The 17,540-nt window shown below is 51.3% G+C and overlaps 1 protein-coding gene across 3 annotated transcripts in view; it reads right to left on the bottom strand.

The window, feature by feature from the left end:
• The window catches only part of LOC131697504 (microtubule organization protein AKNA-like), a 21,243-nt gene extending 3,703 nt beyond the window's left edge, over nt 1–17,540 (bottom strand). The window contains exons 1-22 of one of the 3 annotated variants that reach the window (XM_058986694.1): nt 17,228–17,540; nt 13,150–13,830; nt 10,839–11,790; nt 10,179–10,470; nt 9,897–9,971; nt 8,315–8,471; nt 8,088–8,209; nt 7,895–7,954; nt 7,643–7,761; nt 7,034–7,223; nt 6,281–6,453; nt 5,587–5,745; nt 5,224–5,482; nt 4,560–4,657; nt 3,959–4,200; nt 3,679–3,844; nt 1,882–2,073; nt 1,498–1,598; nt 1,078–1,218; nt 734–838; nt 358–477; nt 123–273 (exon numbers count right to left, since the gene is read on the bottom strand). In XM_058986694.1, coding sequence (XP_058842677.1) covers nt 123–273; nt 358–477; nt 734–838; nt 1,078–1,218; nt 1,498–1,598; nt 1,882–2,073; nt 3,679–3,844; nt 3,959–4,200; nt 4,560–4,657; nt 5,224–5,482; nt 5,587–5,745; nt 6,281–6,453; nt 7,034–7,223; nt 7,643–7,761; nt 7,895–7,954; nt 8,088–8,209; nt 8,315–8,471; nt 9,897–9,971; nt 10,179–10,470; nt 10,839–11,790; nt 13,150–13,528 — 4,253 coding nt within the window. In that variant the 5' untranslated portion in view covers nt 13,529–13,830; nt 17,228–17,540. Of the gene's footprint in view, nt 1–122; nt 274–357; nt 478–733; nt 839–1,077; nt 1,219–1,497; nt 1,599–1,881; nt 2,074–3,678; nt 3,845–3,958; nt 4,201–4,559; nt 4,658–5,223; nt 5,483–5,586; nt 5,746–6,280; nt 6,454–7,033; nt 7,224–7,642; nt 7,762–7,894; nt 7,955–8,087; nt 8,210–8,314; nt 8,472–9,896; nt 9,972–10,178; nt 10,471–10,838; nt 11,791–13,149; nt 13,831–15,784; nt 16,285–16,714; nt 17,133–17,227 lie in introns of those variants that run through there. The other 2 variants (XM_058986695.1, XM_058986696.1) reach the window with 2 other exon arrangements.

Raw genomic sequence — 17,540 nt, 5'->3', positions numbered from 1 at the left:
TAGAAGACACTAAGTTCAGTTTACTATCTATACCTCCTTATATTTTTCCCTTCTGATTGAGCGGTATGGATGATGTGTTGGGTCTTTCTGTAGCATACAGACCGACGCAGGGAGGTACTTACAGATGGGAGGGGGAGTAAGGCACGTAGTGAACTGGAGGCATGTAGCTGAAGACAGGGGGGGCAGGGAACGGCAGGTACACGCCCCCTCGCTCCTTGCGGGGCGATCCCATTCGCTGACCTTCTCGGGGGGAGGAGCCAGTCTCTCTTTTGTCTGAAACAGAATAAAAAGTCAGAAGAATGACTTGGCTCTCAAGACCAATTAAAAGTTAAACTGCCCCGTGGAAACAGCACAGACCTGGTGGGCGCTGGTCCGTGTTCCCCTGGGGGCTGTGGACCCCAGACCCCCCGCATAGTGGGCACCGATGGGGGCGGCTGTGTTTGGGATGGGCGCTGGGAGCTCTCACACTGCTGTTGCCTGAGGAACGAGGTCAAAAACTCAACTTTCACTGCAAACTACTCAACACCAGGGCGTGGTTACATCACCACATTCAGATCCTCAGGAACGCGTGCTGAAGAATGTCCTAACCAAGTTTAATGACAATCGGACAAACGCGTCACCTGATATCACTCTGAAGTGTGACCTCCACTATATCCCTGCCCTGATATTAAATATAATGTTACTGTTCAAATCCCAGCTCTCGTGAACAATCCAGCGCAGTGAGCAGACTCACCCTGGCTGGGCGCGCCGGTCCCACTGCAGGCGGGGCAGGGTGCAGTCAGATTCCCCGGCGAGTCATGATCAGAGCTGCCAGGGTAGAGCACACTGTACTGCTGCCCTGGGAAAGAGAATCACAGAGCCACGTTCACTATTCATTCACAAGAACACAGGATTCACACCCGACTACAGCAAGTCCAAACAACTCAGAGCGCAGTCTGCTTCAATCAGTTAGGATGCAATGTGCAGAGACGGGGCTTCTGTCATCACTCTCCATCCTGCCTGAGTAGGGCCCCCTGAATGAGTGCGTGTGGGGGAGTGTGCGTGAGGGCGTGTACGTGTACAGGATCACAGTCCTACCTGTATAGGGCCCCCTGAATGTCACAGCTTCCTGTGTTCGAGTCCTGGGGTGCTTCCTGTCGTCATTCGAAGCAGAGAACCCTGGGACAAGCCTGGAGGACTGGGGTCGGGGGGCACACTGGGAGTTATCGGAATCGCTGCCTGGAGGAAAAAACACAGACTGGATTAAAAACCATCTGAATCAACACAGGCAGGGTGCGGGAACTGAGAGCAGCTAGAGCTTTAGAACAAGCCAGGCCAGGGCTAGCACTGGGATAATCCTCAAAGCAGCAACTCCTGGACCAAGCGATGAGAGTTCTGCCTATCCAGTTGCTTATTTACTGCGCGGTGTTTTTGTTTATGCAGTGTAAGCATGCCGCTGTCCTCGCCAGTGTTTCCTGGGTCTGGTGTGTTGAAGGCGTTGCCTGGCTGGTGACTCACTGATCTGCAGCTCCGGTCTGAGTCGAGGGATTGACGTGGCTCTCTCCCGCTGCGCTGGGCTCTTCGGCTCCCCAAACTCATCCTGACGACCCTGCGAGGATCTGCAGGGTCCGCCGGGGAGAAAGAAAGAAAGAAAGAAAGAAAGAAAGAAAATCTGTTCAAACTGCCAGGGGACTGACAATTACCAATCTGTTGAGACCTTTATATTAGTTGTTATGACCCTTTACAATCAATAACTAATATATGTATATATGTAACAGAAGAGGCTCATACATTAGTGACCGATCCAACAAGTAGTGAAATGTTTCTGCTACTGCCTTCGTCAGTGTGCTGTCTCTGTGACTTCCTCATATTTGGGTGACCCTGCTCCTTCCCCACACTCACCTCAGGGGTGTTGATCTGTGCCTGGGCTCCTCCTCCTCCTCCTCCTCCTCCTCCTCGTCCTCGTCCTGCACTGGCAGCCTCCCGCTTGCAGGGGGTGCTGTGCTGATGGGGGGCGTGTGGAGCCGGTGCAGGCTCTCCTCCAGCCGTTGTCGGAGGCGGGACACCTCGCCCTGCAGGGCCTGGATCGCCTCGCTGCCGCAGGGAACAGCAGCAGTGAACAGTTAGAAAGAGCTTTACAAAATCTCCTCCACAGCAAGGGGTGGGTATCCCAGCAGCGTGTACAGCAGGTAAGCGAAGTGCTCTCCACAAACTAGATACTCTGAATCTCTGCCAGCTTTGATAGACGGTCTTAACAGTTCTATTTTCTGGGACGTTGTGCATCCATCCATGCAATATAATATATATATACAGTGCATGCATACATACATACATACATACATACATACATAGATGCATAATGCAGCTCTCATTGCAGAAAGCAGAATGCTGAGAAGTCACCATTCTAAAGAAATTGGAACTGCACTTACTTGACCTTCTCAACGTGGTCGGGGTAAGATGAAGCATTTCTCTCTGAACCCATAAAACTACATCCTCTAGTCTCAATCACAGCCATGAGCCTAACCCAAGACCCCCTGACTCTCAGACTGCCAGCTCTCCGCTGTGTGAGCGAGTGATGAGCCTAACCTCAAGACCCCCTGACTCTCAGACTGCCAGCTCTCCGCTGTGTGAGCGAGTGATGAGCCTAACCCAAGACCCCCTGACTCTCAGACTGCCAGCTCTCCGCTGTGTGAGCGAGTGATGAGCCTAACCCAAGACCCCCTGACTCTCAGACTGCCAGCTCTCCGCTGTGTGAGCGAGTGATGAGCCTAACACCAAACCCCGACTCTCAGACTGCCAGCTCTCCGCTGTGTGAGCGAGTGATGAAGAGGCCAGGCAGGGTTATTGCAGGAATGCACTGTGCCTCAGGACACACCCCCTGCTTATTCTTTCCTGAGTGGCTCCCTGGTTCTTTGCCATAGCAGTCCCCTGCCGTACCTCCCTGCCTGTATCCAAGCACAGTTTGTTGTGGAGACCTTGGGGGAGTGGTATGCTGGGACAAGATGGGACAGGTCCGACCTTCAGTGCTGTTGACTGAAGCGCAGCGTGGTTTATGTTGAGACCTGTGGCACTGTTTACACAGGGAGTTCAGTCAGTCAGCACTGCTATTGTAGTTTCATACTGCACCAGTGTATACGTTTGGAGACACAGGGGACCTATTCATGCAAGTTTACTGTGTGTGTGTGTGTGTGTGTGTGTAAACGCACTGGGTCACACACATTTACTGGCTTGATAACACTTTATCAGTGTGACACCCACAGCCCTGGCACCCCCTATCATGACAGCACTGGGTACGGTTTATCTTTCCTGTGACAGTCAAGCATCAGGAGAGATTCAATTAGCCAGACAGGGCAGTGGGAATTCAGCCAGCCTTGCTGGAATGCAGTTTAATCACAACCACGCCATCTCAAGCCCTCTCTACTCCTTGGTTTTGAACGACCTATCAGACTTGTTTGGGAGACTGAAGTCAAAGTTTCACAGATCACGTGGTAGGACAGAGTCGATTGCATAGACCCTTCCACATTAGGGTTGACACCCCTGAACCTTCTGCAATAATATTCACAAGTTACAGATGCACTGAATTCTGAACATGAGCGAGAGGCATTGACCCACAACTGAATCACCAACACAACTAGCTCTCCAACACTTCAGAGTCTCAGTACTGAGCGAGGCACACAGACAGGTGGTGGTGGTACTCACTGTCGCGCGGGCAGCGCGTGTGCAGTCTGGGGTCCTCGTTGTGTGCGGATCCTCAGGGGAGAGGGCGTGGAGGAGGGGGAGGGCAGCTGCTCGTACTGCAGTTTGTTGGCTGGCCTCAGGTACGTCCTCACCACACTCTGACCACCTCCCTCGGACTCGCTGTGAGCTGCACGCACACAGATCACACAATCAGACAGTGAAGGAGAGGCATGCCCTCCCCAGCCACCCTTCTGATTCCATTCTGAATGGGATTTCAGCTGCACTCTATCTTGGTACTCACTGGCGTAGGCGTCAGGTTCGAACTCGCTGCTCACGCTCTCGCTCCAGTGCTGTGGGGAGCTGCTCTGGGACCGCCCAGGCTGGCTCAGGCTGTGCCTCCGTGCTCGGGATAGGGGGTCCGTTTTGGGGGCTGATCCAGACCCCCCAGCCGTGTCAGTGCGGCGGCGTGGTGCAGAGAGGGGGGGCCGCTGGACGGGACGGGGGGGCGTCCTCAACACTCCGTCCCCTCCCGTGAAGGGCCGTCTGAGAACGAGAGACGAGATTTAAAACACCCACAACGAGCCAAAATCGGGTTACCATTGTTACGAAGGCTACCAACTCAGTTTACAGGCAAGGCTCTAGACAGTATGTGTAGCATATGGAGCATTGTGCAGCACAACTCACTAGTTCCTGTGCACATTCTCAAGACAACTCACTGTTCCTCTAAGCCCTTCTTTTGAAGTCAGTTTCCCCACAAAGCAGCTCCAATTCCCTCGCATAATCCTGCTAGTAAACACTGAGCCCATTCCCCAAGCAGGGCGTTGCAAACTGCGTCTGGTTTATGACCTGAGGGCTCGCATTCCACTTGTATCCTGAGCTCTGGATTCAGTGAGCGCTCCTACCTCGCCCTCTGGTGTTCAGGGCTGTGCACTGCAGGAGTGAAGCGGCTGCTCTCCGAGCCCACAAACCCGCTGTCTGTCTCCGGGGAAACGATGCGCTCCTGCTAAACAAAGACAGGCTGAAGTGCTGGGCATACAGGGAATACAATAAGGAAGGAAAAGACAGCTTGCACACTGCTTGATAATGATGATTAATAGAGCATGTGTTTGTGAGCTCTGAGCCCCATACCAGACGGAGCGGACTTGGATTGCATACCACTGAATCGCAGTATTCTGCATGTATTTTAAATCGATTGTTATGCATAAAGAGTCCAGCAGGTGGTGCTGGTGTATATCGTTATGGTTAGCTCTGTGTGTAACCATGAAGACAACACATTCAGGAAATATAGGGACTCTTAAATTTTCCATGGGTTTCCTTCTCTGATTTAGACAAGGTGTTTGAACCCCAAAGAGGAAATGCAGACGACTAAAAGTTAAGGGAAAACGTAATAAAAACACTTGAGAGTTTATTTTACATAACCAACGATCAGTGAGCCGGTACATAAACAGCTGGGGTCTTAATTATCAGGCTCTATTTTAACCTCTTGGTATTTAAATTAGTATTTGAATGCAGAACAGATGCTTTAATCCCTCAGAGGTGATAAATACAGTAATTTCTTGCGCTCACCTGTGGGGGCGCTGTCTTGTTGTGGCGCAGCACTTTCCGGGGCCTGTACTCTGTAGCGCCACTCTCTCCCATGCTGGTCACACTGCTGCGCCGAGAGCCGTCCCTGCCCCCCTTCGAAACACCGCCCCTGGAGCTCATCGCCCGTCTCCCTGGCAACGAAGACGCCTGGAGGAGGGACTCCTCCTGTGGGGACTCTGATTGGTCCATTGAGCCGTCCTGGGGTGGACCCAGCAGGTCTGCTTTGGATTCCATTGGCTGACTAATAATAATAATAATAATAATTATAAGTAGTAGTACAGGTTCTGAAACAGGCTACAAAGACTACTCATGCTGCAAACACTCCCTCCCAGTGCCTACACTCACGGCAGTGGCGCAGTCCTGCTCTCGACCTCTTTAGGAGACCTCCCTGCTGGCTCAGTCCCTTCAGCCCCCTGGGAGGGGGATCGTTCCTGCGGAGAGGCAGTGAGCTCGGAGCCCAGGCTTGGCTCCATCAGCTCTGACAGTCCCCTGAAGTTGTGATAGCTGGAGGAGCAGAGAGAGAGAGCGGGAGAGAGAGACAGGGAGACAACAACAGCTCTTAGAGGACTGGGCACCAACAACAGAGGGCTGTGACTGTGCTCACAAGAAAACGCAGAGTTTTTCGCACACTTCCAAAGTTTATTACAGTAGATGCTGTATTTCAAAGACTAGTTCAATCACACTTCCATCCTATTTTCAGCTCTTGTGCTGCTGCTGACTTCACAGAGGCTTGCAGGCGCTGATGAGCCTTTCCAGAAATACTCTGCAGTGTGGAAGTGACGCACGCTGCCTCAGACAGTGCAAGGCTGATAAATTCACAGCCAGTGTCGACAAACAAACACCGACAAGTGATGAGCGCTGACAGCCATCGGGCAGAACATCTTAATCTACGTTCAGTTTCTTAAACATGTAACGCAGCATGCAATGTAAACGATCCTCTGAGTACTGGGAAGGGAGTGGGAGGGACACGGGGTTTCTCAATGCCGTGTCAGTGACACACAGCTCTATGGGAGACAGGCGTGGTGGGGTCGGGACTCACCGGTGTAGCAGGTTGCTGAACTCCCCCTCGACCTCACAGTGTTTGTGTCTCAGTGGCTCAGGGAGGGCGTGGGGCAGCGCCTCCCCTTCCTCTTCCCCCTCCCCTGCACTGTCTCCACTCACTGAGCTCACCTCCACACACACTGCATCATGAGAAGCTTTCACCAGCGCGCTCTAGACACAGAGACAGAGAGGAGCCCCATTACAACACAGTACAGCAAGTCTACTGTGGACGACTGCCGTGGAAGCAAAACGTACGTGATTACACTCCGCTTGTTTTTCAAAAGGAAAACTAAAAAAAACATCCTTTCAAGTTTCAAAATGAGAAGCAGCAACCTAGCTCACTCCTTAAATAAATAAATTACTGTTTAATTTTCATCAAGTGTGTATCCCTACTTAGAAGAAAATGCAACTTTACTCTTAAGCAATAGGCTTTTGAGAATCAGTCCGTAGTAAAAGCCGACTCAAATCTTCTGACCCCCTGAAGCTGTTAATACTTTTCGTAAAGTTAAAAGCACGCACTGAAAAGCAGAGCGGACATGCGCTTAGTTATATATTGGGCTGGCCCATCACGTGGCCTGTTTTAATGCACTGCCTCCCACATGCATGGTCTTTCACTTGCTTTCGTGAACAGCCCTTCCTCTGTCCGTGGCACCAGTGAGTCCCCCGAGACGAGCAGCGCTCTAGCAGCACCTGCTGTTCCGATCGTGAACTGCACCCCGAGTGCTGAGCAGAGTGGAGAGTGGTTCTGTACCTCGGGGCGCCGCGTGCGTGCGGCGGGGGTGTGGAGCCGGGTCTGGGGGTCCGAGGCGGTGGACAGGTCCATTTGAAGGGGTTCAGGGGGCAGCGAGGCGGGTGATGGCTGGCTTTGCATGGTCTGGTCAATCCGGTCCTTCAAGTCCTCCAGTCGCATTCCTAGACGGAAGATCTCCCCTTCCACCTCTCTGAGACACACACACACACACACACACACACACACACAGACAGACAGGGTTAACTACACTGAGAGGACAGGGAGGTGGCTACTGCTGTCTTCACAATTAAAACCAGCCACAGTGCTCACAAGCCACAGCGATTTTTATTAGGGAGCTGTTGCGTAAACACTAAAAAATGTTGCACTGCAGCAACACAGTATTTCCCTGCAGGTGCTTGCGATACACAAGCGAGCAGCAGAGGGCGCTCCGGCATTGCCTTCTGTGTTCCACACTGTACAGACACATTGTACATGCCCACTAGCCAGACAACACCACAGCACGGCAAGAGGAAACACAAGACAGCAAATCTAGTGCAGCGCTGAGCAAAGCCCTTTGAGCTCCGGGCAGTCTTGTCATCCCAGGCCACTGAGAAGACCCCGAAGGCTGACCTGTTTGGGTCGAAGTCTCCCGGCTCGGCCCCTTGCTGCTGCAGTCTCCGGTGCTCCTCTCTGGCCTGCAGGTACCCCCTCTCCAGAGCCTCCTGTGCCTGTCGCAGGCTGCCGAAACCCTGGGGTGAGGGGATAGGGGAAGGTGGGGGGCAGCGGTCAATTGTGATCAAAAGATGCAGCTGGTTTCCCTGCCTTATATTCGCTCCCGTGGTTCTGTTTGTGCTGTAAACTCGGCTGCATCAATCCTCTTACCTTTAGCTGCTCATAGGGGTTCAGATTTCCAGCTTGAATGAGATCTTCAAAAGAATCCACCTGATAGAGAAACAATATATAAAAAGCGTCTGGGATAGTGGTTCCCAGCTTAGCCCTCAAGATGCATTGCAGTAGTGATTTTTTTTTTTTAGTTAACTAAGGTCAGTAATTAGTTAACTTCCAGGACACTGACCTGCAGACCAAACTTCCCAGCCTGCTTGGCCAGAGCCTCAGTCAGCCGCTGTCCCACTCCAGGCTCCAGGCTCCGTGTCGGCGTGCAGGCCTCAGGAACACAGCCTGACTGAACAGAAGATGCTGGAGACACAAACAGAAAACACATCCTTTACACAAAGCCCCCTGGGCTGCCACACTGTGATTTATTAAATACGCTCTGCAGTCCCTCTTGTTTCTGACTCGTACCCGAGTTCAGCAGCACCTGCAGGGCCGGATCGGGGGACTGGCTCAGCTGAGCCTTCTGCAGCTGCGGGATGGTCAGGGTCAGGACCTTCGAACCCTGGTGCAGCGCCCCCATGTGGACACTGTGACTGGGCTTCGGGGGGTCAGAGTACAGGCTCACCTGGAGACAGAGAGCGAGACAAAAACAAAAACATCAGAGAAAGAGATTTCCAAACCCTAATACCCTCGACACAAGATCTCCTCTTTACATCCCCTCAACAAGCTACATGTACTAACCAGCGATGGAAATAAGACTCCTAACGCACAGCAGTTTCACCCATTCTAGGGTTTACTCCGAACTCGAATAGCCACAGTGTATGTAATTCTAAACTCATACTAAACCTGGGAATGGATCAAACTGCTGTGCAATGGGAGTCTTATTTCCCTCCCTGTACTAACAGATGCATAGTTGAGCACTTAGAAACAGCAATGCAGGAATGTGGGGGTACATCCCCTTGCGAGCTTGTGCTGGAAGCAGCAGCAGGCTGGTAACTGCAGCATGGGAAGGGGTTGGCTGCTCAGTTCTGTGACTCTGCCCAGCCCCAGGGGTTGGGAATGGCATGGTTGCTGTGGGTGTGGTGGCTGTGCACAGTACAGGCAGGTCACTGCACGCCTGACACAGTGGTTTAGCAAACACACTGCCAGTCATCGGGTTGATCATTACCCAGCCTGGCTTTCTAAAATATTCGGATCATATTTGTGACTGCAGTAAAAAGGCCACCCTTGGCTCCATGCTACACAATGCCTATAAAGCCACCAGGATTGTCTTCCTTTTGTCTGCGGTGCTTTGAGCTGCTGTGAGTCTAGCCCTCAGTCCCTCTGTGTTCAACGCTCATGGTCATCCTCTATCTTCACGTCGGATCAGTGTCCACACACATAAAACCATTTCACTGCAGCCTGCGACAGCCACATTTCTGAGTGTGTGCGCTCAGAGGCAGAGAGATGCTTTGTTACAGCAGGGATTTCTAATGCTGCCTCATTTAGATAAGGCATGTTAACAGTTAGGGGTAGGGTTAGGGTTATGAGTGAGCTTGTGGCTGCTTTGTGTTTCTGTCTTGCTCCCATGGTAAAGAGCCTTGTATCTCAAAGGGTTCCTCCTGGTTACATAATGAATGTAAACACAAATATTCACGACCTGACAATACAGCTGGCGCTCTGCATCCTGTGAGCCCTCAGAGGTTTGTTTGTTTGGCAGAAGCTCCGAGTGTTTTACTGCGGGGAGCTGCTTAGTGTAAGCAGATTAATGTTTTCGTGTTTGGAAGACAGGGCTGCACAGATTACAGGGAAAGGCACTGGTGCAAATGCAAACGTGCTAATTAAAGTGTTCTGCATCGGGGGCTCTTTCCAGTGACACACTCAGAGACACGCTGGAGCAACAGCACGCACGCACACACACACACACACCCCTCCCCAGGTCCAGCTGTAGCCGAAGCAGAAGGGATGCTTTGTGATGCAATAAGAAGAACACAGAACGAGAACGCCCCCACCCCGCCCCGCCCCGCCCCGCCCCGCCTCGCCCCGCCTCACCTCGCCCCGCCCTCCCTACCTTTGCCCCGAGTCTCATGCGGTCGATGGTGTTCTCGGCCTCTGCGTATTTGGTCAGCAGTTTGTTGTAGTCCTCCTGTGAACAGAACAGCCGAGGAAGAGGTTAGGAGATGCGCAGGTCAGGACTAAGACTCCCGACTGCACATCAGTTTGATCTATCCCGGGTTTAACTGTGAGCCTAATTAACCAGACTGCTTCATTTCTGGGTCCCTGGTGACCCTCCCACTTGTGTACTGACAGTAAAGCACAGCGCTGTGTGAACATGCAGATTGCTCTCGCTTACCTGCAGCTGGTGCACCAGCTCGGTGGCTTGCTGTGGGCTCTTGAACTCTTCGGGAACCTTGGCGTTGGGGTGAGGGGGCGCTGGGCCCTCGGTGCTGCTCAGTAACACCTCCCTCACTATCTCCGCTGGGGATTTGAACACCAGGGGGGCTTCGCCCGCTGCAAAGCTCTTCCGCGGGGCCACGCGGCCCTTGGGGGGCTTGTAGCCGCTCTCCTCAGCTTTGGGGAAGCGCACCCTCGGCTCTACTTTCGAGAAGTCAGGCAGCGGGAAATTGAGCTGGCCTCGGCCGTACCTGCAACACAGCGCGGGATCAGTGCACTGCAGGACAGGACACTCTGACACAGACATTTTCACAGCAGCATTACCTGCCTTATGTACAGAATATCAACCCCTGCAACAGAACATACATATGTATTCAAAACAAATGTTCTAGCCCTCCCAGAATTGTATTTAGCAGGACACGCTATTACTTAGGGAAGGCATTGTTTATACAAAGAGAGCTAGAATCAGTCACCCCTTTGAAGGTTTTAACCCAACAGATTCCCTTTTCTGGTGAGCCAAATATAGCACGCATTGGTATTTCTAAGAGAGCTTCAGTGCCAGTTGCAATGAGTGATTACGTGAGCGATACTAAGTAAGGTCATGAAGACAGACACAGACCTGAGGGTTTCCGCTGCTCCGCCAGACCTGCCGGTCGGGGGTTTGGGTGAGCCGTCCCTCTGGGGTCTCCAGGCTCTCATCGGGCTCACAGAACGGGGTTGCCGGGAGACCGCGGATGGTTTGGCAGGTGGGGAATGAGCTTTCCTCTGCGTATGAGGGGTGGAAGAAGACGACAGGGCAGGCTGAGACTCCTGGATGTTAGCTTCCCATTCTCCATCTGCTGGTAATTCCTCCCGGAACAGCGGGTTCTCCCTCGGCTTCTCGCTCTCTGACCCCGATTCCCGACTCCCTCTGGGTGACCCTGTCCTGTCTCCGTCACCCCGTGAATCCTCCGCGCTATCGGTGAACGAGGTCTCCGGGATGGTCTCAGCCTCAATATCGGGGCCGTTCACCAGGTCCTCCGTGGAGATGCGGCTCAGAAGGGTCTGGCTCAAGCCCATCTTGGGAGGCATGGCCTGCGTCTCCTGTCTCTGTATCCTGAGGACGGACGGCATGTCTTCCTGGGCTCCGGAGAAAGTCTCTCCGAACCGGCTGTAGGATCCCTCTCCCGGGCGGCTATTCTCCAGCTCGTCCTGCAAGCGGGCAGGGCTGTTCCCTTCGACCTCGCTGAGAAGGAAGTCCTCGTCGAATCCTGTGGAGTCGTTTGCTGCCTCGCCGTAGTCCTGGGAGTCTTCCGGACTTGTCTCCTGTCTGGCCGCAGTGAGGTCCAGACGGCCGTCGTAAGGCAGGTCCGGGTATTCCTCCCTTTCACTCTCGGTGTCCCTGTCCCCTTCACTCTGTCCCTCCGAGACGACTGCCTCGTGCTCGTCCTCAGTCATGTCCAGCTGTCTGTCCCTCTCTGGACGCCAGTGCTGGAGCTGCCGGGGATCTCCCTGACTAACGGAGAGATCTTCATCCAAGTCATCCTCATCCTCATCATGCAAGTCATCTTGTGTCTCCCCATGCAGCTCATCTAGAGGGAAACACACAGCAACAGGACGGATCAGTTCAGGTTCAGTAGGGCTGCTTGAGTGAAGCAGAAAGGACCAAGTACTGTGTAGCCTCCTTCCTAATAAAATGCCAAAACCTTGTTTACAAGCACTGGAAAATGCAGTCTCCCACCCCCTCTCTCTCTCACTGCTCACTGCTCACTGCTCTGTGCCCTCCCCCTCTCTCTCTCACTGCTCTCTGCCCTCCCCCTCTCTCTCACTGTGTCTTGCCGAAGGGCAGAAGTGTCTTGCTTGACCCAGTTATGTCTTGTTCATGAATCATCAGTCCCCGGACAGTCCCCGCACACGCACACACACACAGACACGCACACACACACACCTCGTGTGTAGAACACTACAGGAGCGAGGGACAATGGTCTCCACTGCAAGAGAATTCCATTCCCAGCTGCAAGTGACAGAAAATCATCCTGACTTCTGAAAAATACATCACCACAAATATTTCACAGTTCCTGTTTTTTTTTTTGTTTTTTGCATGTTGCTGAATCTGCTCCGGCAAAGAGAAGTCACTTCTCTCAAACTGCAGGTCAGGCAGCTTTGACTGGACTTCAGTCTGTCTCAGTGCAGTCCTTCACTTCCCCATTAGCAGAGTTTTGATTTACTTTTCCTGCGGTTGTTTGAGTGGTACCCCCCCCCCCCCCCCCCGTCCCTCTCACACGTCCTACAGAGACTCTCAGACAGGTATTTCCAGTCTCATGTCTCCTGCTCGTGAGATCAGTGAGTTGCTGGTTTGTTGAAGCATGGCTTGTATTTCGTGTGAAGGATCCTTAAGGAAAACCGCAGCGCACTTTCCTGGTTAGGATTTATTTATTAAAGCATTTTTAAAGAGAGAGGCTAAGCGTTTCAGCAGTGACGACAGATCAGTCTAATGCACGAGTCAGCAGGGTACAGGGGCAGGCAAGTCCCTTAGAGGAACAGCCAATAACGTAATCACTCGAGGACCGCTGCACACGACTGTGTACGTTAGAATTACTGCCCCTGGGCTCTCTAGATGGCAGCATCAGGTTTAGCACATAACAGAAGCAAATTCACCAACAATACGAGGCCAGTCAGGCAGTCATTGCCCGGTTCCTGACAGCTGGTTGTTCTTGTAAAATCTGGGTTAAAAGCAAGATTCAGCACGAGTAATGTGGCTAGGTACCCCCTTCCATGTGCTCACCACTCAAGCCCCGCACCCCTAGATCTTGCTTGTTTCCGAGCTAAACCAATGGAATTCCCTGAACTCACTCTGCCTAGCTCTTTTCTTCAGGCTCCGTCTGGGATGACTCTGCTTGCTCTGCCTTGAACTCACTGTATTTGTGTTTTAAAGCAAGGCAGGTACTCACAGTCGCAGTGTCCCAAGCTGGCTCTGTCCTCCAGAGAGCTGGAGAGCTGGAGTGGCTCAGAGTCCAGCAGCTCGTTGATATCACAGCTCAGGTCCTCCAAGGAATCCTGATGCTGCTGCTGCACGAACCCAGAGCCAGGGAACACTTTGGGGGCACCCTCCTCTGGGTCAGGGGTCCCCGCTTCTGAGAGCTCCTCCGCCCCTTCCAGCTCCTGCAGGTAGCCCTCAGTCATGTCCTCCAGCCCGATGATCCCATTCTCATCCATCAGGCTCAGGAACTCCTCATCCCCCTCCACGGCTTCACCGGGATCCCACCGAGTACCAGCAGAACCAGGCCAAGAGGAGCGGCCGGACGCTGGGACTGTCTGACTGCCTGCCATGGGACCCCCTCTATGTCTGCCCCCCTCCTCCTCCTCCCTCGTGTCTCGTCCAGCAGGCGGCGGGATGAGGGAGGCACTGGCTTCGGATCAGAGAGCCTCGCAGGCAGGCTGGGTGGCTGGATGGATGGATGGATGGAGGGCTTGTGCACGGTCACTTCTTCTTGTGTCGCTTCATTGGGCAGCTGATGGAGATCGCTCCGGGCTGCGGGACAAGTGGATGTGGGTTGAGCTTTCAGCTTGTCTTTATTTCATTTTTTTTGTATTATTAGTGAAAAAAGAGGGAGTTTTTTTTCAGCAGTGGCCTGAATAAGGAGAGAGAGAGAGAGAGAATTAAAATAAACAGAGTTATTATACTATTCAGTAAAAATACAGTGAACGAAACAAGTCAAACATTTTTTCTAAAGAGACCTCTAAAACTAGTACGGATAGCGCTCCAGATGACAATCAAATAGTCTGAGCTGCTTGTCTGACTGCTGGAGTTCTGGATATTATTATTTCTGAGAACATGCAGTCATTTCACTGGGTTTTCATCTTATGACTTGGACAAGAGGAAACGGGTCACTGAAAACCATGAATAAACCTGGGCAGAGAAGAACGAGGAGGCCCTGGGGTCACTTGAACAGCGTGCATCCTTCCATTCATACCACTGGAATTACAGGCCTTTTCCTGACGCTGGTCCAAGCTTTGGAAGTCTTTTTTGCCAACGTTTCGACCCTTAGACTGGAGAGCGACCTGTCTGGGAAAGATCTCAGCTGCTGTATCATCAGCTTCTAAGGGCATTGACTTGCATTCTATATATTTTACTGTACCTGTGGTTCAGAGTACACTTGAGCCGTTCTTACAGTGGAGAGATTTACAACGTTTCCACCGGAAGCACAAAGACTGACAGCAAACGGAACAGGAAGTTTGAGCCGTTCCAGATGCTTCTATAATTGGACGACACAAGCATGCCTAACAAAGCTTGTAGGAAGAACTGGAACGGATCAAACTGCTATGAAATCCAGTCACACTGTCACTTTGCAGATCAGGCAAAACGTTCACAGTGCTGGCTGTGTGATATTGAAATAGCATTGAGGTCTTTCCATCACAGTAAATATCTTTGAGGTTAGAGGCTCTCCCGGCTCCAGTTATCAACACTGCCAGCACCCCTGGGTCGTGAGCATTTAGAAAAAAAGAAAACAGGATTTCAAAGCCCAGGCACTGCACACATTTCAAAGGCAAGGCTTCAAGAGAGCTGGTTTGCGACGAGGGTCAGCTGAAGATCCCTGCTGTTCATTCCAAAACGAATCTGAAAAGAGTTACCCTTCGACTGAACCCCGATCCTCCCTTTCACTGGACGAGGAACCAGGACGTGTTTCGTGCTTCATCAGCACAGGCCCTACGCAGAGCTCCACAGTTCTTTAGGGATTGAATAAATGTGGTCTATTTGCATACAGGCTCCCTCGATGTGTGACGCACATCGCATCGTGACATATCAGAATACATATCATATCAAATCACATGGAGCAGGCTTACTGGCTGCAGATCAGCTTGTATCTTACACAGCGCCCTGTATTATATCTATAGAAATACGAATAATGAAACAGCACAGCTCATTTATTCACTAGTCATCTCATTCTACCCCCGAGTCAATGAAACCCCTAAGCATTAGGCACTCAAAGGGTTAAGCACCAGGAAGCTGTCAGCTTGCCCTAAGAGGATTGTAGCCTAGCAACCACATGAAGCTGTCAGCCAGAGCAATGCATGGAGACGCAACAGGCAGGAAAACAGAAATGAACTCCACTGCAGGTGGAGAGCGAGCAGGGACCACAACGCACCCCAAACTGCTTCACATCCCCAAATAAACCCACTCACCACTGACTGCAGCCCCGGGCAGTACTGTCAGGATCGTCTGCCCCTCATCCTCCCCACACTGCTGAGCCGAGGATTACACAAGACACAAACAACTAGTGCAGGCAAAAATCTACAGCATCGCCGTGCAGCCAGCTTCCTCTTACTGCGTTTCCTTTCACTCTGTCTGAATAAAAACAAGGCTAGAAACATGCTGTATGCAAACACACTCTGACACAGACACTCTCTGACACTCACACAGTCTCTCTCTCTCTCTCTCACACACACAGACTCAATGCCAGGTGCTTTTTCTGAGGCAACCCCCCACCCCAGCTTAAATCCTGCTTCAGAAACGAATAACGAAGCTCTTACTTCCAATCAGAAACTAAACTAGAACCCACACCATTCAATAAGGTCACTTCTTACCCACTAAAAAGATCTGTTTTGAAATCCCTTTCGTTGCTTTCTTTGTGGCAGCTTTGCGCTGTATGGTTGTAGTTTAGCGGTTCTAAGACTTCTGTTCACACAGAGGCTTCTTGTTGTTTTTCAGTTCCGATCTCTCCCTCCCTCTCTCTCGTCTCCTTCCTGGCCCAAGTCCAAGTAGGATAAGTCTCTCAATGTGAAACAATGCGTGCTGGTCCTGATCTGAGAATTCCAAGTGCAGGGAACTTTCCTCAGAAGACACTTCTGAAGAGGGATGCAGTGTGGGAGTATAGGGCATTACAGCAGAGACGAGCCCTAGAGATGAGTCTGTAGAACAAGGCCCCTCACACAGCTGGTATCACTCACAGCAAAGAGGGGCAGGTCTGTAGCTTGTCTGTCTTGTAGGGTCCCCCCTCTGGGCTTGATCCAAACAGAGCTGCTGTAACCAGGGATACTGTGGGGCTGTGCGAACACAATGCATGCCTAACTCTTTCACATACAGGACCAGGGCCTCCCTGAAAAACACATCTCAGTGTATCTATCCAATACACAAATCTGGACTGCTCTTTCAGAATAATACCGTGTAGCTCCTTTGTTAACCTCGGAGCCACGGCTGTTTGTTCACACTTGGGTTGCTGAAGCATGGTTCTGTCCTGACCTACAGCTCCAGTGTATTTCAATGCTGCTTTATAGTACTGTTTTATCACGCTTTCACCCTTTTAATTACAGCACAGAGTGGGCTTGTATTAATTAATTATTTACCATACCGGGTTTACCTTACACAGCTCAGAAACACACACACACACCCATTCAAACAATACTGAATAACATTTCACACATCACACTGTTGATTCTACTTTTTGAGAAACGAGTTTAAACCAAGCAATGCAAATGACAAAATAAATACATAAATAAATACACACTTTATCTTACCTTAAAAATTCAACTTCCAGTTCAGATAGCCGGCAAGTTAAAATCTCAAATCAAAGCACAGTTCTACAGTACATAACATCGACAGGTTGTGAGCACGCTGCCCCCATTTCTATTACCCTGAAGGTAAGAAGAGTCCCAGCGCGGGTTGCCCAGAGAAACGCGTTACTCGGGTACTAGGCGACAAGAAGAGATCCTACAAGCAGCTCGATGCAAAACTAAAAACTAAAATAAAAATAAAATAAAAAAGAATCACACAGTTAAAAACACTGGCTCGCTTCCTCGCGTGCTAAGACACTGGCGCGTCAGATAACGCGCTGCAGTCTGCAGTTTAGCTGCAACGTTTTTCTTTTTAATTAATTGAAAATGAAACTTTGTGTATTTTCTATTTTAAAGTGAACGTCGTTCATTTTCATCACATCCTGTGCACAGGTCTTCCAGACGGCATCTATTTTGCACCACGATTGAGCATTATTAAATATTTTACAAAGTCATTACAGTTTCAAAAATACTTACAAACCGCTTCGTGCTGTACAGAAGTTGAACGTGTATTCTTTGGTGCACGGGTGCAGGTTTGGTCCCCTTTAAGACGACATCCTGGTGATAGGTTACAAACAACAGTTACCAAGTTGAAAGCGTGGCGCTGATTCGGGGCGGGGCATCGCTGTCCGAAACAGCTCCAGAGTGACGCCTTTCAGAGGGCTGTGATTGGTCCTCTCCGCGGGGAAATGGGAGGAGTAACGCTCTGAATGACTTTCAGAGTTCTGAATTGATAAACCCGCTAGAGGGCGCTGTTGTTCCAAGGTCAGCAGCCCACTGGCAAAGTTGC

The sequence above is a fragment of the Acipenser ruthenus genome, chromosome 15, assembly GCF_902713425.1.
Source record: "Acipenser ruthenus chromosome 15, fAciRut3.2 maternal haplotype, whole genome shotgun sequence".
Classification (NCBI taxonomy): domain Eukaryota; kingdom Metazoa; phylum Chordata; class Actinopteri; order Acipenseriformes; family Acipenseridae; genus Acipenser; species Acipenser ruthenus.
Note: the sequence above shows the minus strand (reverse complement) of the source record. Positions and strands in the feature narration are given on the sequence as shown.